The sequence below is a fragment of the Montipora capricornis genome, chromosome 11, assembly GCF_036669925.1.
Source record: "Montipora capricornis isolate CH-2021 chromosome 11, ASM3666992v2, whole genome shotgun sequence".
NCBI classification, from domain to species: domain Eukaryota; kingdom Metazoa; phylum Cnidaria; class Anthozoa; order Scleractinia; family Acroporidae; genus Montipora; species Montipora capricornis.
Window position 1 is genome coordinate 18,753,983 of NC_090893.1, and position 22,500 is coordinate 18,776,482.

Here is a 22,500-nt window from a genome sequence, read left to right on the forward strand (position 1 = left end):
GGGCCGGGGAGGGCAAGGCCTATGGTAATCTCGGCAGCGCTTATTTCAGTCTGGGAAATTTTAAGGAAACCATAAAGTATCACGAACAACATCTTAGCATTGCAAGAGAAGTAGGGGATAGGGCCGGGGAGGACGTTGCCTATGGTGATCTCGGCAACGCGTATCCGAGGCTGGGCAATTTTAAGGAGGTCATAAAGTATTACGAACAGTGTCTTAGCATTGCAAAAGAAGTAGGGGATAGGGCCGGGAAGGGAGGGGCCTATGGCAATCTCGGCATCGCTTATCGCAGTCTGGGCAATTTTAAGGAAGCCATAAAGTATCACGAACAACATCTTAGCATTGCGAAAGAAGTAGGGGATAGGGCCGGAGAGGGACGGGCCTATGGTAATCTCGGCAACGCTTATTTCAGTCTGGGCAATTTTAAGGAAGCCATAAAGTATCAGGAACAAGTTCTTAGCATTGCAAAAGAAGTAGGGGATAGGGCCGGGGAGGGAGGGGCCTATGGTAATCTCGGCATCGCTTATTGCAGTCTGGGCAATTTTAAGGAAGCCATAAAGTATCACGAACAACATCTTAGCATTGCAAAAGAAGTAGGGGATAGGGCCGGGGAGGGCAAGGCCTATGGTAATCTCGGCAGCGCTTATTTCAGTCTGGGCAATTTTAAGGAAGCCATAAAGTATCACGAACAAGTTCTTAGCATTGCAAAAGAAGTAGGGGATAGGGCCGGGGAGGGACGGGCCTATTCTAATCTCGGCATCGCTTATCGCAGTCTAGGCAATTTTAAGGAAGCCATAAAGTATCACGAACAACATCTTAGCATTGCAAAAGAAGTAGGGGATAGGGCCGGGGAGGGAGGGGTCTATGGTAATCTCGGCGACGCTTATTTCAGTCTAGGCAATTTTAAGGAAGGCATAAAGTATCACGAACAACATCTTAGCATTGCAAAAGAAGTAGGGGATAGGGCCGGGGAGGGCGTTGGCTATGGCAATCTCGGCATCGCTTATCGCATTCTGGGCAATTTTAAGGAAGCTATAAAGTATCACGAACAAGATCTTAGCATTGCAAAAGAAGTAGGGAATAGGGCCGGAGAGGGAAGGGTCTATGGTAATCTCGGCAACGCTTATGACAGTCTGGGCAATTTTAAGGAAGCCATAAAGTATCACGAACAACGTCTTAGCATTGCAAAAGAAGTGGGGGATAGGGCCGGGGAGGGCCATGCCTATGGCAATCTTAGCATCGCTTATCGCAGTCTGGGCAATTTTAAGGAAGCCATAAAGTATCACGAACAAGATCTTAGCATTGCAAAAGAAGTAGGGGATAGGGCCGAGGAGGGCCAGGCCTATGGTGGTCTTGGCGGCGCTTACTACAGTCTAGGCAGTTTTGAGGAAGCCATAAAGTATCACGAACAACATCTTAGCATTGCAAAAGAAGTAGGGGATAGGGCCGGGGAGGGCAAGGCCTATGGTAATCTCGGCAAAGTTTATGACAGTCTGGGCAATTTTAAGGAAGCCATAAATTATCACGAACAACATCTTAGCATTGCAAAAGAAGTAGGGGATAGGGCCGTGGAGGGCGTTGCCTATGGTAATCTCGGTTATGCTTATTACATTAGAGGTGAGGTTGAAAATGCTCTTTTCTGTAACGAACAATATTTTACTATTTCCAAGGAAACGGGGAATCCAGTAGAGCAAGGAATCGCTTGCCATTTGCTTGGTTGTGTTAATGAATTTTCAGGCTCGTTGTGCAAAGCCCTTAATTTTTGTCGTCTAAGCATAAAACATTTCGATGAAACAAGACGTCTTCTTCAGTCAGAAGATGCATGGAAAATAAGCTTTCGCGATACAAAACAAGGGGCGTACACAGCTCTGTGGAGATCACTTTTGAAGACTGGAGAGGTTGATGAGGCTTTGTTTGCTGCTGAACAAGGACGAGCACAGGCCTTGACAGACATTTTGAAGATGCAATTTGGCGTTGATGAAGAACCTTCCCCGGCAATTGCAAGGACGGAAACTATCTCCGCTGTTATGCAATATTTGCCTCTTCAAACAGTTTTCATAGCACTTGCAGGGAACACTCTCAGTTTTTGGTTTCTGAGAAGAGGAAGTGGATTAAACTATAGGGAAAAGGAAATCGAAAATGGAAGTGCTGACTCACTGATAAAGACTACTTTGAAACAGATTGGCGCAGGGGCTGTTGTCCAATGTGAGAATCGCTCGGTGCTCAGACATCGCAGCGACTTCTCGTGCAGTGGAGAAGCTGTGGAGGAATCCTTACAGTCTTTTATCGTGTCCGACAACCCTTTGCAGTCCTTGTATGATTTTTTAATCAGTCCCATTGCAGACTTGCTGCAAGGTGATGACTTGATCTTTGTTCCTGATGGAACATTTTGCTTGGCTCCTTATTCTGCATTGAGTGACTCTGTCAGGATCCGTACTGTTCCCTCGTTGTCCGCTTTGAAACTGATCTCAAGTGCACCTAATGTTTTCAACAGTAAGAGTGAAGCACTACTTGTGGGCGATCCGTGCTTGAAGGAAATCACTTGGGGCACCGGTGAACCCATTTATGAACAGTTGCCATGCGCGAAAAAAGAGGTGGAGATGATTGGAGAACTTCTACAGACCACGCCTCTCATTGGCGAAAATGCAACGAAAACTGAGGTTCTGAAAAGAATGAAGTCAGTTGCTTTAATCCACATTGCGGCTCATGGAGATGATGAATTTGGAGAAATTGTTTTGGCCCCAAATCCCAACCGTGCATCCCAGATTCCCAAAGAGGAAGATTACATGTTAACAATGAGCGATGTTCAAGCAGTTCGTCTTCAGGCAAAGCTGGTTGTGCTGAGTTGCTGTCATAGTGGTAAGGGAGAAGTAAAATCTGAGGGTGTGGTGGGAATAGCCAGAGCTTTCCTGTGTGCTGGTGCCCGGTCTGTTTTGGTGTCACTCTGGGCAATTGATGATGAAGCGACCTTGCTGTTCATGAAGAGTTTTTACCAACACTTGGCAGACAGAAAAAGTGCAAGTTTAGCTCTTCACCATGCTATGAAATCTCTTCGGGAGACGGAGAAGTATTCCGCCATTAAATACTGGGCACCATTTGTTCTAATTGGTGATGATGTCACGTTTGAATTTGGGCCACAAGAACTCGAAAAGAATGGTAAGGGCTGTTCGAATATAATTTTACTTGCTGAGAAAAAATATGTCGAACAGATTTGTCATCGGCGAGTGCTCTAGAAAAAACGATGAGTTTTTCACAGAGAAATGGTTTCAAAATCAGTCGCCAATATATTTACTTTTTCTTTACTATAGTTCTTTTACGAACTGCTTTGGCTAGCGACTAAAATAATTTTTGTTGGCATTCACCAAGTCGGGTGTTTTCCTTCCTGAAAAGAACTGTTTGCAATGGACAGAAACGAAATAACCAATTGCCGGTTACCTACGTAAAGTGAAGTTAGATATTGAGGGCTTGTAGTGCCTACATGACACAGTGATACTTGTTGCAATTAACTGACTAAATGCATGTCTGTACAAACGGTTTCATGGATTAAAATAATTTCTTTGTTCATTTATCACTCAGAACGAAATTATTGCTGATCACCATTTAACCCGCTATTTCTTTGTTTTTCTTTTTTCCTTTTTTTTCCAGAAACGTCATCCGAAAGTTGAGAAAACTACTTCTTGAAATCTGATGCGTCAACATGTCATTTTCTATATAACTATATGAGTTATTGAGAGGATTAAAGCATTCAAAACTCATAAGCGGTGAAGGAAGACAAAAGATATGTAAATGTTGTTTAAAAGTGTGTTTTCAGACTTATTTTACTGGTGACAATTATTCATCTTAAGGTCCTCATGCGAACTTCCATTTAAGGCAAAGACAGAGTTTCGAGGAAGAGCCATTTTTCATTCGTATAATAGGACACCAAATGTCAATGGTTTCTTCTTTTTTTTCTGGTGTTCTAATCAGTAGGCGTTTTAAGTTTAAGGTTTTTAGGATGTTTCCGTGAAAAAAAGGTGCGAAAAAAGTGCATAGAGAAAGAAATGGCAAGTTTTTCAAGTGTCTAAAATGTACATTTTATGAGTTTTTTACAGTGTGACAAGGAAAACCTTGAACACCTAAAATATATTAGGAATGCTTATTGTTTTTAAGCGAATCATGTTTGAGGACTTCACACGCCCAAACCGCAAACTGAATAAACGTTGTTAGTACTGCAGCAGATAATACAGGCATTCGCGATGGCGCCACATGTTGAAAGCAACAATTGCTTGGGATTGTCAGTGATCGGTGAAACGATAAATAAAGGCACTGTTCTGTTTCTTTACAAGTAGTCTCAAAGCTTGAACGACAAGAATTACCTCAAATTAAATCCATTGCCCGTTAAATCTAAAGGCGACACAGCTCTTGCATTGCAAACAACAGTAAATAAACACTCTGCGCGTATGCGGTCGAACGGGTGATTGGACAGAAATAACATTCCTGACATATTTCAGGTGTTCACGGTTTTCCCGGTGGCACTTTAAGGGGCCAAGGAAAAGTAAACAAATGGCCGACTTCTTGAGCAAGTTTCAGAGGCTAAAAGACTAGGAAAATAGGCATTTTCTGATATCGTAATTAATATGCATAGAAGGTTTTGAGACTCAAGAAATAGCTAGAAAAAGGTCCAGAATCAAAGAAATAGGGAACTTTATATCGGGGGACGAGTACGAGTCTTATGTATTGAGCATGCGCATAAGGTTTAGAAGCCGACATTTTTCGAAGTGCGCATGCTCAGAACGGAAAATTCGTACTCGAGGTCGTCCTTGTCCTTCGATCTGAATAGGGAGCTTAAGATCTACGACGACGACGTCGACGAAAACGCCACAAAACAATGATATCATTGGTTAAAAGAGCATAAATAATCGTGCTGCACGTGCGACACGTGCGATTCTCACGTGCGGTTTTGCGGTTCTCTGCGTGACGACGACGTGATATCACTAAATTTGAGGTTTCGACGACAACGTGAGCATGCGACAGAGAATCTTTCATTCTCTATTTTCAGTCTGAAACCGTTCTTACCATTTTATATTTAGGATACTTCGCCCACATTGTACGAAGTGAACGAGATGGAATAATCGCGAAAGACTTTTACTAGAGCGAAGTTCTATTTTGAGGTGACGTTTTTGTCGACGTCGCCGTCGTAGATCTTAAGGTCCCTAATGTCCCTGTTTCCACAGAGGGGTTCCACAGACAGAGGGGCAAGGTAAAATAAACTTTAAATGGGCGATTTCTTGGGCAAATTTCTGGCATCTAAAAAACTAGGAAATGAAAGTTACCTGATCTCGTAATTAGTCCGATTGAAAGTTTAATGACTGTAAAAAAATAACCTGGGCAATCTTCTGGATTTGAGTGATCTCGTTGGGCAATTTCGTAGGGAAACTTCCAAAAGGTTAAAAACTAGGAAATAAGAGTGTTGCTTGATCTCCTAGTCCGGTTTTCCCCTCTCCACAAAACCAACACCTCATTTTATTTGTACTGATTTCAGTTAATTTGTAGTCTCCCCAATTAGTAGAGCACTCGCGCTCGGTTAAAATGCCTTGAGACGTAAATACAGTGATGATGATGATGATTATTATTATTTTATTAAAGCCTTTACGTCTAATTTAAAGCACATCCGTAAACTTGCATGGGTTTTCGTCTGGTGGTTACTTCTCTTCCCCCTGCCTGTCGGCGCCCGGAACAGAAATATGGCCGTTAGGGTAATAGGCCACTCCTGAAAATACCATAATACTCTTTGTTTGTCCTCCCCAAATTTTGCATAAGCATTGTTTTTGTTTTCTCTAGCTTGGGACTGTTGTAAGTCCCAAGAGAAACTGGAAACATTGCTTATGTAAAATCTAGGGGGACAAACAAAGAGTATTATGGTATTTTCCGAAGTGGACTATAGTCGAGATTCCCATATGACGTACTTTTGATCTATTGATTAGACAATGACTTTCCTTGCGAGAGGACATCTATTTTCAATAGATCAAAACGTCGGTATAAAGTTAGGGAATTGCAGAAGAGAGTTCCTTTGAATGAGATCGGATTCTTCCTGATCAAGAAATATTTTTGGGGGTAGGGTGAGTGAACGGGGCATTTTTTGCCTTCGATCTTCTCGTTGTGGTCCAAAAGTTCGAAAATGAAGAAAAGTTTAAATTGCTTTTTTCCCGGGATTATAGGGGGAGATGTAAACTAACTCAATTTAAACGACAACTCTGTAATCAATAATCATTATTTACTTCCATATACTTTCGCAGAGCATAAGACGTTTTGACAAGAAAAGGTCGGACTTGAATGTGGTGGAGTGTTTCGTGCAATGATATCAGACTAGTTGGGCTGGATGTGATTGTTTAAACTCCTTAATGCGATAAAATGTCCGTTGATATCGATTAATTTGTACAGGATGGATACGAATGTGTTTGCTGAATATTGTGGTTGTCCTTGTTGTAGTCACAAACGTGGTAATGAAAGTGTCATCGTGAAGCTTAAATTTCATTAAATGTAATTTCTTGAGTTTCGCAAACTTTAGCTTTCTATCGGTAGGTTGCACCTTTCGCTTCGCAAATTAGCTTACGTCCCCTTTTACACGAAGCAGAATTAAGTTCAAGAAAATACTTTAGTTAAGGACGGTGCCTACTATTGCTATTGCGCACACGTTCTGCGCATCTCGGGATACTCGGATTTCCTATCGGCGGTGCCTTTTGATAAAATAGTTTTAAAACACCATAATCACTAAAAGGCAGTAAAGGATGTAACACAAGTGATAAAAATATTTGTAAAAAATAGGGGGGAGGGGGGGACATAAATTAATAACAATAAGCTTATAAAACCTGATCTAAACAAATAATTTAGCACGGATGGAATCAGACTGTTTGTTTAGCGTTGGTTTTAGGTCTTTTATAAAAAAACAGTTCGAAAATAAGACAATCAAATTTGTTTTGACATTTCCTTAAAATTTGATTGTCTTATTTTCGAAATGTTTTTTTATCTTGGCCTCAGGGTGGGGAAGTTTGATATTTTTGTCAGGAGAATGGGACCTAAACACATGTGGTTATTTGTGCGACAGTCTTGAAAGCAGTATGAACAGAAGTGTCACTGACGTTTAGCCTTTAGAATGAACTCAAGAATGCGGACAGTGGATTTAAATTTTATATATTTCCTTTTTTTTTTCTTATAATACATCAGTCATGTAAGTTTTCGTGGAGACACCGTTCCCGATTTTTTGCGGAATCATTTCTTAGGATCATCAGTTTCGATCCAGGGATCACTTTTGATCGTGTGCAGACCTCATCCAGTATCTGCTGACCACAAACATAGTAAGGAGTAGGTTTCCTTCGGTAATTAATTGCTTTCTGGTTAGTCAAAAGTACAGACTAAGAACACAGCCCAAACCTTTACTAATGCTAACCTTGGTCAGAAGTCCACTGTTAATCGTTGTCGTCGTCGCAGTCGTAGTAGTAGTAGTAGTAGTAGTAGTAGTAGTAGTTGTAAGTTTTGAACTTGTCCATAGTACACTGTAATGACAGTGTAACTCCTTTTCCGGGAAATCACAGCAAAAGGTTGTTCTGAGCCAAAATGAGCTTTTTCTGGTTATCAAACTTTACGCATTTTAATTTCTTTCAAAGGTGTCCTTTCTTGTCCATCCGTGCTCATCATGGCTTTGCTGTATGGCTTTATGTGTTGCTCTACAGTTGTTAGCAGTTAATGGGATTCTCCACACAATGGGCCTCAATCACACGCCGGCCATGTTGAGTCCCGAGGGATTGAAAACTTTTGTTTTGCCCCATTGAAACTTCAACTTGAGGCTCGGGTACAAAATCTATTATCTATGGCCAATATGGCGGCCGCGCGAATAAGGCCCATTTAGGGTCATTTTGCTTGCGATGAGATTTTCTAAAATTGCATCACAGAACCCACAACACAGAGCTTTATAACAGGTCACCTGTGCTTTATTCAAATGGTATTTTTGATGTTACAGTAAGAGATCGCAGAGCGGTTTTCAATTGAGTGTCGAAAGTAATTAGTGAATTGCTTTGGTTTTTCATCACTTCACTCAATGATTGGTTCAAAGTTCTCGTGTCATTTTTTGAACCAATCAGAAGTGAAACTAAAACCAATCGTGGCTTGCTCGTGCACATTTTCCCGCGCTTTGTGTCGCCTACGTGTAATTACTTTGAGTTTTGATTGGTTTACTGGATTGTCCCCGTCCTTTCTCCATCCTTTTTGATTGGCCAAAGTAATTACTTTGATTTTGGTTTTAATACACTCGACTGATACTCGCTCTAGGGTTTCTCCTTTCAGCTATATATTTACCATTCAGTGACATGCGCTTGGCAGTACGTACAATTTTCTGTTTTGTTCTTCCTTTTTAATGTCATCTGCAGATTTGTTTTGTAGAAAAGTGTGTTACGTGGTATTTACTTTTGCAGGGAATAGTGATTACATTTTCCTGTTTTTTTTTTTCCTTTTTCCATTCGCAGAAGAGAGTAAAATTAAATAACCTGAGAGTGATGAGTTAGTAGGAGAGGCAAGGAAGCTTAGTGGTACGGGGCGTTAAACTTGGAATTGTGAGTTGCAAGGTTCATGTCATACTGACCACCAACAAAGAGTCATATGATTGGGCAAATATCTACGGTTTAACCTTCTCCTTTTCAGCACTTGCGAAAAGCGAACTGGTCTGTTTCTCACTAGTTTAAATTCCTTAAGATGTGTTGTGTTTTGAAATAGTGTGTCAATGAGGGGTGCGATCAATTTATCACACATTCTTGTAGAGACATTATTTTATAGTGCTAGCAGTCCCTTCTCTAACAGCCAATCAAGCGCCTCCCTCTTTACACCTCGCTCTCTCTCCATTCTCCCCTCGGCTCTTTGGCTCGCTTTCATGACTAAAACGAGTGGCCTGACAGACTTAAAAGGGACTGCTGGGAGGTGCACATCACCATTCTTCTGTAAATACATCGAAGAGGCAAGAATTCAAAAACCGTTCTAGTTAGATGTTTCACTGCCATGCTTACAGCAGCATTTTGATTGATGCTAGCCTCTGGGAGACAATGGAAACAAGAACTAAGATACCAAGTGTTCCAACTATGAACCAGTAGTCAAAGCCCTCTTCTCATGACCACGTCAGACACTCTTAATGGCGTCACCCTTGTCCAGAACAAGTCTAATCCATATGCAAAAATAAGACATGTTGATTTCAGTCCAGACCCCACAGTCTAGATGTTGTGGTTTAATTTTGCTTTTGGTTTGAATTTTTTTAAACCGGTTAGTTTTTTTTTAAACCAGCTTAAATTTTTTAAACTGTTTTTTTTTTTAAATCAACAGTGTAAAAAAGGGATTTTTTCTTTATTCGAGGGAGTGTAGTTAAAAAAAACCAGGCGCTTGGTTTTTTTAGTTGGTCTAAAAGAAAACTAGATATCTTTTCCTCTACTCACCTACCCCTCCCTGATCCTCTCCAGTACCTCTATCCTACCCCACCCTTTCTTTATATATCTATCAAGCAAGCATGGACATAACTGTTCTATGGCATGTGGCCAATGTCGAGGCGCTGGATGCACAAATAGTAGCCTTGCTCTTACCAGTGATGACACCGATGATTACTGAATTCGATGTTATCAACTCATGTGTATGTACGTTACAGAATCCTAAAAACGCATTGACAACAATATATAGTTGCCGTTACCGGCCTAGCTTTTAAATGAGCTTAATTAAGGAACCAAAGAACCAGCTTTGTGTTTACAAAGTTGAAGATGCTAGAAGTGGGTAAAGATTTTTTGGAGAGACCCCTTTGCATTAAGAGTTAAAACAGTATTTGGTATTTGTATGCTGAACAGACAGTATTTGAGTGCGTTACTGACAATAAAACAGTCACTTCCGGAAATAGCCTCATTTTCGTGTAACACACACAGGTCCTTTTAGCCGAGAGCTAAATTTCGGGATGTTGCCGTGCTCAGATTTTGTTGGATTTTTAGTATATTCTTCTAGACGGTATATCTGAAAGGTTTTTAGAGAGAAAGCTTCTGGGTGTGTGCACAAAATGCCTGGACTATTAGTTTTTCTTCGGGTCACTGGAGTTTCTTTCGAGATTAAATCCGGCGATGACTGTTTGTCCGTTAAAGGCCGGCTACGTGGAGCCCTGAAATTCTGGAATGACATTCACGCGCACCAATTGATACTTGATGTTACTAAATACGGCTATAAATTACCTCTTCTCCAAATTCCTATGCCCTTCACAGCTAAATAGTTCGGATTTGGTACTGTCAGCTTTCGCCAAAATGCCTTCAACGATCTCGTTATCAACGGTTGCGACGCTGAAGTGCTTGAAGCTCCTGTTATAATTAATACTTTGTCCGTATCTATGTAAAAATCAGGCAAAAAGCGTCTAATTTAGACCTCCACTAAGTTAACGAGTTCCTTTATAAATGCAGATTCCTGTGTGATTTGTCTATTGCCAAAGAGATTTTGAATCCTGGAGATTTTATATTTACTTTTGACTTAAAGTCTGGTTACCATCACGTAGAAATATTCCCGGTGCACAGAAAGTATTTGTCACTTGCGTGGACACTTTCCTCCGGACGCACCAAATTTTTCCAGTTTTCTGTTCTTCCGTTTGGCCTCAGTTCCGTGCCTTATTTATTTACAAAAATACTCAAGCCTCTAATCAAGAAAAGGAGATCTGAACCAAAGTCGACCGTGGTTTATTTGGACGATGGTCTTGGAGTCGATGCGGACAAGAAATCGCTAGTTTATAATCCAGTGCCTCAAAAAGCCTGGAGCTTTACCAGCCGGGTTCGAGCGGCGTTGATGCATTTTCTCAGGATTGGTCTCATCATAATAACTGGCTGTGCCCCAGGTGATCTGGTGACGTAATTTGGAGGACTGGGAAGAAAAATTTTAACGCCGTATCCCACAACCGCGCGCGGCCTTGGATGTTGTTTCCAAACTCCCTGCAGTACCTTCCATCGCCAAAACTCAATAGATTATTCCGTGTCTACCACATTTCCTGTTACTGAATGAACATTCAAGTACATCCGACGAGATCTAACCTCGCCTCTGCCTTGTTGAATTAAAAAATAAGGCCGCACGCGGTTGTGGGATACGGCGTTAAAATTCTTCTCCCCAGTCCTCCGAATTACGTCACCAGATCACCTGGCTGTGTTCGGATGGTTTCCTTTGGAGTTCATTTATCCTTGACTGGGTTATCCTGCTTAACTTTCCTAATTTATTCATTAGAGGAAGAGCTAGGAACCCTAGTTTTGGTAGAAAGCCATTGGTTTTCGTTTCTTTAGCTCTACGTCTTGACTTAAACATCATTCCCAGATTGGATTCCGAGTTATCTCGTAAAAGCTGTCTAGTTCCATGTGTTTGATTACATTCGAGCTAGAGATTGCAGCTGTTTTCACAGTGTCGATGTGTATTTGCATTGCTTGCTATTTGTTAGTAATATCAACTTAAACGTGTTATGCCTTAGAGAGGCATCCAGGAGAGGCCCTAGAGTGACGATTTATCACATCTTTTTTTGTACCCTAGAGGGGTATATCAGGTTGCCGTGCAAACGCCCTAGAGGCGTATGCTGATTAGATTAGTATGGTTTTTTCCTATTGTGTTACCTGAGAAGAGTATTGCCTGGAGGGCAAAGTGGCTTTAATTACTGAAGAAAGTGGGTTAAACATAGATTTAGCATTGTGTGCACTGCTGTCTATCTCATTGATATTGATATTCTTCCTCTTTCTTATCCTTAGATATCTTCACTTCCGTTTTCTAGTCTTCAGGGGGCCAAAATTCCGCTAGGGTGGTTCAGCTAATAGAGAATCTCAAGTCCACCGTGCTTGCTTCCAAAGCGTCTGGGACATTTGAAAATTACTTGAGAGCTTTTAACACGTGAAAAGCCTTTGCTAGCGATGTCTTGGATACTTCGGAGTCTCCAGTCAGACCAATTGATTCTGCCTTATACATGTATTTGCAATACCTCCTCGAGTCGTCCAAGTCCGTCGCTACCATCAACTGCGCCTTCTACGCGTTCAAGTGGATTCATCTTCTTGCAGGCTTCGATTCACCAACAGCACACCCTACAGTTATTGCCGTAAAAGGAAGAGCTGTTCGCCTTGCCAGTCAGCCAATAGTCAACAGAAAGGAACCCCTGGAAAACCACCACCTCATGCTTCTTCCTGCTTCTTCCTGTAGTGTCTAATCTAGACGACCTTTTACAATTTCTTGGAAGTTATGCGTTATTCGAGGCAGGGATGTTCAGTTTAGCGAGGGTTATGTTACAATCAGCATAGAGAAAAGCAAAACTGATCGGCTGAGGGAGGGCAGATCGGTCGTTATTGCTGAATCCTCATCTAACACCTGTCCGTGTTCTTTTATGAAATTACTTAAACTGTATATGCTGAAGGTCCAGATTCCTGTGAATTCAGATGAGTATCTTTTTAGGGCCATATCAGCTTCAGGCAATCATAAGCGCCTTATCTCTATTGACAAGCCGATTAGTTATTCCACTATAGGCAGTCTTTTAACAAGTCTTTCGCGAATATTGTACCTGATATCTCTAAGCTGGTTTAGTAACCATTCAGCTAGATCAGGTGGGGCTACTTTTGCCACAAGCTCTGGTTTTTCGGAGAGGAATCTTCAGCGCCATGGTCGCTGGGCTTCAGTTACGGCGAAGAACATTTCTTAAGGATTCTCTTGCAGGCTCGAAGATTCTGAGGATCTGTCTCTGTGAGCTCAAGGCCTACCTTTTGCTTTCTGTCTTGGGCCAGGGTGACCAACACGCCCATGGTTCAACCTTTGAGTGTGTTCGGTTTTGTAGTGAAGGCAAAATATGTAATTTGTGATAATCGGTATTGACATAAATCAATAATTTACCGACACGGAACAGAGAACTAGCTGCGAGCATGGTACACGTAGGCTAATTAGTGGTACGTTTGTAAAGAGAGGCGGTTGAGAAACTTGTGACATTCTACGGTCAGCCTTGCCACTAGCACTTTGGCATTAGCTTTATTTTTATTGAGTAATTAGTGTTATCTGATTTATTTTTCATTCCGTCGTTTATAGATTTACCTTAAAACCCCAAAGGTGGTGCCCCTGCATCTGGTCGGGGATACACGGTCCCTATTTCTCCTAACAAGAGGGTTTTTAGGGTTTACGTGTCCATCTTTGGCACATGTAGGACGTTACCTGATGTATCTCTCATTCACTTCGTTGTAAGCTTATAGTCGTAATGGTTAACCAACGCACCCATGTCTCAACCGTTGAGTGTGTTGAAGGCAAAATTTAAGGTTTCTTGAGCAGTGACAAAAGGAAAGCCTGAAAAACTTTCCTTTCCTTACTGCTCATTTAATGTTAATGAATAACTGCAATGATTCTCTCCGTAGTTCAAATAAATATGATTCCCGGAAAATAATTTGTGAGTAAATTGGTGACTGACTTTGCCACAAACACAGCATGAAATATGTTCGCCATGAACCAAGGAATCTACTGATAGACTAGCCCTTGGTGTAGCAATAGCAAATCACAAAGAGAATATAACAAAAAAAAAAAAACAGTGAAAGAAGGAAGGCCCGAAAAGCAGAAGTCCGAAATTCAGGATTATGTGGCGTTGAAATTAATAAAGAGGGCATTACAAGGAAACGCCTTTTCATGCAAATGTACTACTTGCTCAAATAGAGGAACAAACTCGTGGCTTGAATAAGCTATGCCAAAATAACCACAAACTTTGGATTTATCATACATCTCCACAAAAATTATGAGCAAAAAATGCCAAACACCTTATTTCATCGTTACTGAAATAGGTAACATAAGAGCCTGCAAAATCGCTCGTGAACAGTAGGAAAAAAATCCTTTTTCCAACTACGCTATTGGAGGTTCGACTTGGGGGGTATTTACACGAGACCGGGACGAACTCAGACCGGTATGAACTTTTACTGGTATGACTCTTTTGCAACCGTTTACATCAAACCGGGAAGAAGTTTTTTGGTGCATGATTTCGGGATGAATACTGTTTTGTCAAATAAATATATGGTGGACCCAAAAGCAAACAGGCTTGAAATTTCTGGACCTGGTCTACGTGAGATTTGTTCTCATTTACATGAGAACGGTACGAACTCAGACCGCTCCGAGAATTTCTCGTCTCGGTCCAGCAACCGAGACGAAAGCAGACCGGTCTGCGTTCAATGTCGGGTCGGTCTCATGAAATTGCATAAAAAAGAAATGTATGGAGGCCGATACGAATTCGCGCCGGTCTGAGTTCGCACCGGTCTCATGTAAATACCTCCTTAGTAACCTGTAACGTATCAACTTCTGCAGTTATTGGAATTTAGCAACTTGAATCAGTTTTCCTATTCGATAGCACTATTTTTGTTTAGAAGGTCTGGATAGTAGCAGGCACATCGATATTTTTAGAAACAACACAACACTTTTTAAATTTAAACTGAAACATGTCTCGACAGAAACTTCTGCCATCTTCACTTTAAATTACAAAGTACAGAGTTGAATATATAGTGTGAAACAAAATGCTAATGGCTATAAGAACAAAAGGAAACATGACGATGTAAAAAATTACAAAGAAAGTTTTAAATTATGGTGATAAAGTTGATGATTAAGTGAAGGTTTCTCCCATTGAATATGAATGGCTTCTTTTATCTTAAGTTGGAAGGTGGTAGAGGCGTGATCTAGGATGCTGAAACAGTCATTAGAGCACAAAGTGTGGCAATGCTCAGACTTCTGTAAATGTTTAAAAACGTGCGAGGTCCTATCACTGAAAGTGTGCTCACTTACGCGCGTGAAAAAATGCCGGGTAGTTTCGTCGACATAGCAGGCACTACAGCCCGCCCACAAAAACTTGTATACCACACCCGCACGGAGCCCACGAGGGACAGGATGCTTCACACTGAAGATGTCGCCGATTTTAAATGATGAGAAAACTAACTTAATATCAATATTATTACAATAATGTTTAGCAAAAAGGCGAACGTTTTTCTGCGTGAGAAAAGAAAAAGGACCAATGTAAGGTAATTACCTTACACTGTCGAAACATGTTTTAAAATTTAAAAAGTGTTGTGTTGTTTCTAAAATATTTTTTTTTAGTAATATGCTCAATAATGATAAGATGTTTAACAAGACGGCACATTCAAAACGAGAAATATCACAAGAGAATAAAACTGAACTCACAAAACCTCCGCAAGTAAACAACGTTGAAAAAGGGCGCTGGAAACGAGGTTGAAAGAAGCACTGCAGCGAAAGGGTCAGCGGGTTCCAGCCACAAGAAAAAGCAAAATGACAGATAGCACGCATCGGTCAAACGCGATCCACGTGCTCAGCTCCCACCATATTGTCTCTGGAAGCTGGAAACAAACTACGAACAGGTTTGGATTCCTCCAATTTGAACGCCAAACATTAGGCCGTTTCTTTTCTGAAAACTTAAAGTTTTTAACTTGGGCATTTGTCCAGTCCTTAATAACAGTCAACCAGCCACCTGTTTTATTGGCTCGTATTTTACTTTCCCACTATCATTTCAGCATCGTTTTCCAAGAGACTTAGGTTTGTTTCCGCTTCACATCCAAACAAGTAATAATAAAGTGACATTAAAGCGACCATTAATATAATTTAAAAGAGTGAACAAATTTTAAGAAACGTCACTGCATTTTGACGCGTCTTTGAGAAAAAAATGGCAACTTTTTGGCAGATTTCCCAAAAATAAAAAAAATTATTGAGGAACTTTTCACAAAAGAGAGCATCATTTAAGGACGTTCGCGTTAATTGTTTGCGCGCAACTTTTACTGCACAGGTAACGAGACTGCAATATATAACGCATTACTTCAAGCATTAGATAAGATCTTATGGCGACAAAATCGCCGGGGAAAAATTTCCAGGTCGGCTAAAAAATGGCACATCTATTTCCAATTCATCATGAAACATCAAAGAGAATGGACCGGGATCCTGGAAAAGGTCGCTAATCGAGTAGTGGCTGAAAGTTTTGAAAACTCGAGGAAGGTTAGTTTTACTCAGGGACGTTGCGTAAATTTAATGGGGTTGGTTTTTGAAGATGTTATTATTACGTTACGAGTTTTTAGTTCATAATAAATTCATGCTTTTAAAGTTCTTTTTCTTTACTTTCATGAAAATAGAGCAGATTTATCTTCTCGTACTAATCCACTTGAATAGTGCAGACCTATGAGGAAACAGTCAGAGATGAAAAGGACGGCAATGAGAAAAACGGCATTGGAGAGATATGAGACAAAACACTAACCAAATAAAGATAACACCTGCTTGAAACTTCGTTGCTATGCTCAAGAAAGTTACAAAAACCTTTCACCGATTCATCTTGTCTCGGGTTCCAGTCCATCCCCGACGGATCACGCAAATCCGTGACAAACTAAATTTTCCAAGAGCTTCGCAACATCACATCGATTTTACTCGTTCAGATCATCGGTGACCCCTATTTTTTAAGACATGAATCACTTGCTCTTCTTACAATCTACAAAATATGTTGAAATTAAAAAAAGCACAATGTCAGAAGTGATCTTTTTAAAAAATTGTCTTTCCTTCTGTCCTGAGTTCCCGAAGTGGTTACAACGGGTAGCGCTTGCAAAAACGCTCGTTGAGGATTAAGTTTACTGTTTACGACATCCCCAGTGGCATGCAATTATCTAAAAATCCACTCCTATATTTCTATGCACAGAAACCTTCATTCTAGCTTATTATTTCCATGATTTTCGACGGATAAGTAGATGAGGCTACATCTCGTTATGATGACCTATCTATCGAAATTAGGGCATTTTTCCCTTGCCTCTTTCTCCGAAACAAAGTCGGTGACCCCCAATTTTTTTTTTTCATTTTTGGAATAAGTAATTTATAACCTAACTTTAGGCCAGAAATGAAACAAATTTCAATGTGGGAAGATTTTCGCGCGAACGTCCTTAAGAAATTCCTGCAACGTTTTTTTCTCGGCTGGCTCTGCCCCGAAGTGCCGACGTTTACCCTTCTATATAAACCATTCTGGGCAGAAAGTGTAGCCCTCAGCTCAGATACTTCGGTGATGACAGTAAATGTTGGGATCATCAAAAGAAGGAGAAAAACTTATTTACGCTAACAGTGGAACGACTCTTACAGAAAAAGCAAGGTAATTAACACACTCATACACCAACCCAGTTCGCACTCCACCCGGCCAATTAGCAGCCATGGCCAACCGTTTCGGTCTTTCTGGACTTCATCAGCATTGCATAGTTAACATACCAGGCGGAAGATTAGGCATCCCTTTAACTGACAGCTCCACATACGAGACGTGGGGTAAACTGTGTTGGGAACAGCAAAACTGTTCTCCCACGGCAAGCCGCGAGTGGGAAGGTGGATCACATTAAGAGATCGGTGTGTTAGCGTGTGTCATCTAAGTTTTTTTGTCGTTTTCACTATAAAAAGAACTTTTCACTTGGAATCCCCATTAAAAACACTTGGAACAATCAGCTGTCAGGTACATCCATTGGAGATATTTTGAAAGGCCCTTTTCAGTATCTAAATGTCCACTTAACGAACCCTTTTTCTTCTTGCAAAATTCTTAACCCTTTTAGCCTTTACCCTGGAAAAAAGCCCCTTTTTTAAGTGGGATCTCCCCATGCGGTCCATTACAGAGGGTATCCCACCTGGAGATGGGTAAAGAACTCGTCTGTTAACCGAGACATGATTGCCTGGGGATAATGATTTAATTGCATGCTTATTTCTGCCCGTCGCCGTTACAACCAGACTTCGAAACCAGCAAAGACTAATTACACCGAAAGCCTTCAAACCCTGCAATTACACGTTTTCGATATCACTTCACGGCACACCATTATACACTCGATAAATATTAGGAGCCATGTAACGGTTATAGCGCAAAAGCGAGCGTAATATCGCCCAATACTTAGCCGACGAGGCCGAAGGCCGAGTAGGCTAAAATTAGGCGGTGTCACGCAAGATTGAGTGCTATAACTGTTTTATAATCCAACACATTGATAACAAATGAAAGATTCCGAACTTGTAACATTTGTGAAGCGGCGCCGGTCCGTCATTTTCACATTTTATTGCGAAATCTACATCTATCGCCGAATAGACGTCATGTAGACGACATACATCTGTCCAGAAATTTATTACCATATTTGGGCAATGTATCAAGTATTAATGTTTTGAATTATAAAAACAGTTATGGCTCCTTATGGATATTAAATGTGTTTCCGTTTTGCTGCCGTTGCGTGTTAAAAATCAATAGGTAAGACTGCTGTTTTACAAACACCCTTACAACGACAAAACAAGTGCCAGACCTACAGCAGGGAATACTAATAATGCGACGGTGTCAAATCTGCCCCTCTACCTGCTAAAAATCAAATTATTAATATGTTTTTTACTAACCACCCTTACAATTAACAAACAAGAACGTTCCTGACCTATGGCAGGGAACACTAATTATGCGACGGTGTCCGGCAAATTTAAAGCTGCAGCGCTCACTTGGTGTCATCTCTATGCCTTAGTATCCTGGATCATAACCGGAGGTTGGTTTTCATGTGGCTCCTTCAGTGCCTCTATCTTCCTCTTCACGCGCATGCGGTACAGCAGGACCGCTGCAACGACCGCGATCAAGAGCCCAGCTACAGCACAACCCACGAATGAGAAAACCAGAACGTTGTTTGTACCTTTCTCGCGAGCCACCTCAGTGATTGTACCGGTTTCATCTTTCTCCACGTCTCCACCCATGTTGGGAAATGCGCTCTCAACCATTACCACATACTTTCTGTTCACGTGCTCGCGGACAAACTCTTCCGTGATTTTTTCAAACTTCTGGCATTCTCCCTCACGTGCGCAGCGCAAGAGTTCTGTACAGATGTCGTGAAGCATGTCAATCCAGCGCGGAACTTTTGCTGTCTGGTTGTCATGGAAAGCGTCGCTAAGATACCAAAAGTGACCTGTACGGCTGGTCACGCGACGAATGGCAGCGATCAGAGGAAGATACTCGCCCCAGCTCAGTTCATGAGGACAGAACGTGGTGCTGATTGGCGTGAACGCCTGACCGTCTGCGTTTAATGCGGCATCGCATTCGGTAGCAAGGGTAAACAGACGAGATTTCTTTATCTCTCCTTTCTTACCGTACGGGTGAACGGTATCGGCATCAATTACCATGTGGTCATTTGTGAAGCCATCGTAGGTTGTGAAATTGTCGGTATGGGCCCTCGGATAAACAGCTTCCACCTTGCACCAGCCAGTAATCCGCTCAGTTCCCCTGATCCCACGGATGATGTCGCCATTGGAAAGCTGAGAGACGCGAATGATCCCCTTACTCTGTTCCTCTACGTGCATTTCACTGGAAACACAGTTGCTATTGCAACAATTTATGCACCTCACGCACTTTTGACTGTACGCTAATGCTCCAGGGACGAGGATCCCGATGATTACCAGCAGCAAAATCGATAAGTGACTCATTGCAGCTTTGAATTGTCTAAAAGCGGAGAAACAAACATCGACAGATTGACGCACAAACGATTGACTGTTCTGTTTTCAAATGAATATTTCGGGCTTTTAGTCACAATATTGACTTTTTAGTGTAAGGAAAGAATTAGGTGTAGGTAGAAAACTTGGAGAAAGTTTAGGAAAACTGCAACAGCGTCTGAATGACAGCTAAAACTTTGCTATTAGAAACTAAATGCAATCACTCTGCAAACCTCTTACAGAGCTTTACCGTGACCGTCAACAGTACATCACAGAACAAGCTCCAACATTGAAATAAAAAACCATTAATTTGCAGACAATAATTATAAGCCGTTATGAATAATTTAGCAACTCAATAATGAGTAAATCAAAATGGTATCTTAAAGCTCCACTCATCCAAAACACAGTTTAAAAGCAGACTTGGAATTGAACGGCCAGACGTTGAAGGCCCGGTTTCGAAAAGAATTCTATGTTCCCATAAAATTTATTTTGTGTGAGGCAGGAAGTTCTAGTTGAACTAAAACGGGAGATGACTTGCTTCTGTTAAGCTTTTCCACGAAATGTAAACTAATTAACATGCATGTTTTGCTTGACGTACAAGTACGAAAATATCAATTTCTAGCCAGGAGTGTCCTGTTCGAAGCATTGAATCTCTGCAACAGGATAAAAAGGGCTTGTCTGCTATCAGAGCTCTTAAAATTGCCCCCTCAGCAGCTATTCACATTTGAGCATTTTAAAACGTTATCCGTAAAACGTCCCAGGATTCATGTGCACGGAAAACTTTCGAAGGTAAAGGTATATGTGTGAAAGGATCCCGAGTGAGCTACAAATCTTTCAAGTTGTGGGAGGTTCATTTCAGTTCAAGACTTAAAGATCTCTAGCTGTCTTCCTAAAGTTCTCTTGACTAGCGTTTCTTGTAGGATTGCCAAGATGATTTCTCAAATTGATTCCGTTTCTCTTCTAAAAAAATGTTTTGTTGTATTCGAGGTGAGCGCATTTTTCTTTGTTCGGAACTGGAAGCCATGAAATTTGCGAAGGGAGCAAAAATGCGATGTGAAATCACAGTCTTCCTAAAGTCCTCTACAAGGAAAAAAACTTTTTGATAGGAAGTCGGGACTCCGAATTTACACATTTCTTGTAGGTTTAGGATAGTTGATCTTAAGCGCATTTTTCCGCTACTTCCGTAGCAGGTGATTACCAGTTTTAAAGAAATCAGTCAAAGAAAATGATCTGAAAGCCTTATTTCTTAGTCACGCACCTCACTTCTCTCCTGTCAGCGAAGAAAGCCAGATAAGCAGACGATTATGCTGCTGCTTTAGTTAGCCAGCTTCTGCGCGTGTGAAAGAGCTAAACGGTTCTGGCGCTTGAAATCGTGTGCTTATTGTATGAGGGGTGTCATGATGGCGTTTCTCTATAAGGAAGTCTATATGAGGCTGCTTCGCTTTTTGCTGAAACGGAAGTCTCTTTCCAACGGCATGCATTGCGTGCGTTTATGTTTTTATTCTGCTTGATGCAGCCACTCGGCAGAAAATAAGCGACAATTTTGGCCTTTCCTACAAGCAAACCGAAGAAATGTTGGCTTGAAGAACAGAAATGTATACCTTGTATGATCATTTCTTTGAGAGGAGGTTTCTTAAAATAGCGCGGTATCATAGTCTAGCAAACACAAAGAAAACTTAAGGACAAAACCCTTGTTTGTGGTGCAGAAGAGTGAAGTTTTCCGTTTCTGCTGAAACGAGATAAAAGGTCTCTTTTTTTGCTGACGAAGCAAGCAAGCCTGAAGCGATCAACACAGCTCTCTAATCGGCAAATATATACAATATAGGGAACTTTCTCTTTTATTACTGAGATTTTGATAGGAACTGCAGAATGGTTGTAGACGTTTTTGTCAGGGGAATGCAATTGCTGAGTCTGAAGTGTAGGCCCAAACTTAAAAAACACAACATTTTAGACCAGAAACTACAGTACAAAGAAACACCAGTGGAACTTTTCGATATGTACCGGTTCTGTGGTGTGAGAGATTACACCGGCAGTTTTTCATAATCACCAAAATTGAATTAAACAACTGAATTTCCAGACAGGAAGCTCTTAAGGCCCATTCAACCGGTTCCATCATGTTGGTCCAACATCATCATCAAACTTTGTCGGATGCCATATACTTGAACGGCTTGTTGGGCGGTGTTGTATGAGGTTGAATCAGTTTTGAACGAGTTGAAACTTTCATCCATAAGCATCGAACATTTCTTTCGTTCTCGTGTGCCATGGACCATGTCGCAATGTGTTGGCCACGTTTGAACATAGTTAATAGAGGGGACTGGTTTTGAAGCTCGGCAAACATCAAAGGAGCAAACAAAGATGCCAAGATTTAGGTTGGGAAGCCACGACCGTGCACAATCTTTTGTTTTTCTCTCATACACTATGCATGTATTACGTAGCCAACACCCTTCTATTGGTTAGTTCCTCAGCACGGAGTAAACAACTATTGTGCTTTGTGCACGGTCAATGCCAAAAAGGAGAACAAAAACCTGCAACAAAGAAATTTGTCGGGTTTCATAACCATTCCCCTCTATTAACTATGGTTTGAACAGCTTTCACAACAGTGTCACGCGCTATGTTTATGCTTTGGTCTCTAAGGGACAATATGACGGGGAAAAGGGACAGTTTCGCGAAGGACTGTGGACGAATATCAAGCCCAGAATTCTTCCATCCAAGATGTTGGACGATGCTATGTTCGTTTGAACACGCCCTTGAACATTACCCAACATCCAAAAATGTCGGATGATGTTGGTTCCGTTTAAACGGGCCCTTCTGAAGAATTTATTACCTCAATGATCAAAACGGTATCTTGATGACTTAATTAATGAAGCGCCTTTTATCCAACACACAGTTTAAACACAAGCGTTCTGTATTCCCACAAAATGTATCTTGCGTTAGGCAGGAAAATCTAATGAAACTTAAACGGATGATTATTTGTTCCTGTTCTGCTTTTCCACGAAATGTGACCTAATTAACATATACAGTAGAATAGAGCTTTTT

General features: G+C 41.2%; 3 protein-coding genes across 3 annotated transcripts in view; 2 read left to right on the plus strand and 1 right to left on the minus strand.

Annotated features, from left to right (window-relative positions):
* Nucleotides 1–5,769, plus strand: part of LOC138024370 (tetratricopeptide repeat protein 28-like) — an 11,175-nt gene extending 5,406 nt beyond the window's left edge. The window contains exons 2-3 of the mRNA XM_068871554.1: nt 1–3,153; nt 3,643–5,769. The exon at nt 1–3,153 is cut by the window's left edge and continues 491 nt beyond it. Coding sequence (XP_068727655.1) covers nt 1–3,153; nt 3,643–3,662 — 3,173 coding nt within the window. The 3' untranslated portion in view covers nt 3,663–5,769. The remainder of the gene's footprint in view (nt 3,154–3,642) is intronic.
* Nucleotides 1–18,664, plus strand: part of LOC138023161 (uncharacterized) — a 36,250-nt gene extending 17,586 nt beyond the window's left edge. Inside the window, exon 9 of the mRNA XM_068870183.1 lies at nt 11,757–18,664. Coding sequence (XP_068726284.1) covers nt 11,757 — 1 coding nt within the window. The 3' untranslated portion in view covers nt 11,758–18,664. The remainder of the gene's footprint in view (nt 1–11,756) is intronic.
* LOC138024397 (uncharacterized) lies at nt 17,693–20,868 on the minus strand. Its single transcript, XM_068871600.1, has 2 exons — nt 20,723–20,868; nt 17,693–19,474 (listed from the first exon to the last, which is right to left on the minus strand). Exon 2 carries the CDS (start codon nt 19,456–19,458, stop codon nt 18,502–18,504), a length of 957 nt encoding a protein of 318 aa, XP_068727701.1. The 5' UTR covers nt 19,459–19,474; nt 20,723–20,868; the 3' UTR covers nt 17,693–18,501.
* Between the last annotated feature and the right edge of the window lie 1,632 nt (nt 20,869–22,500).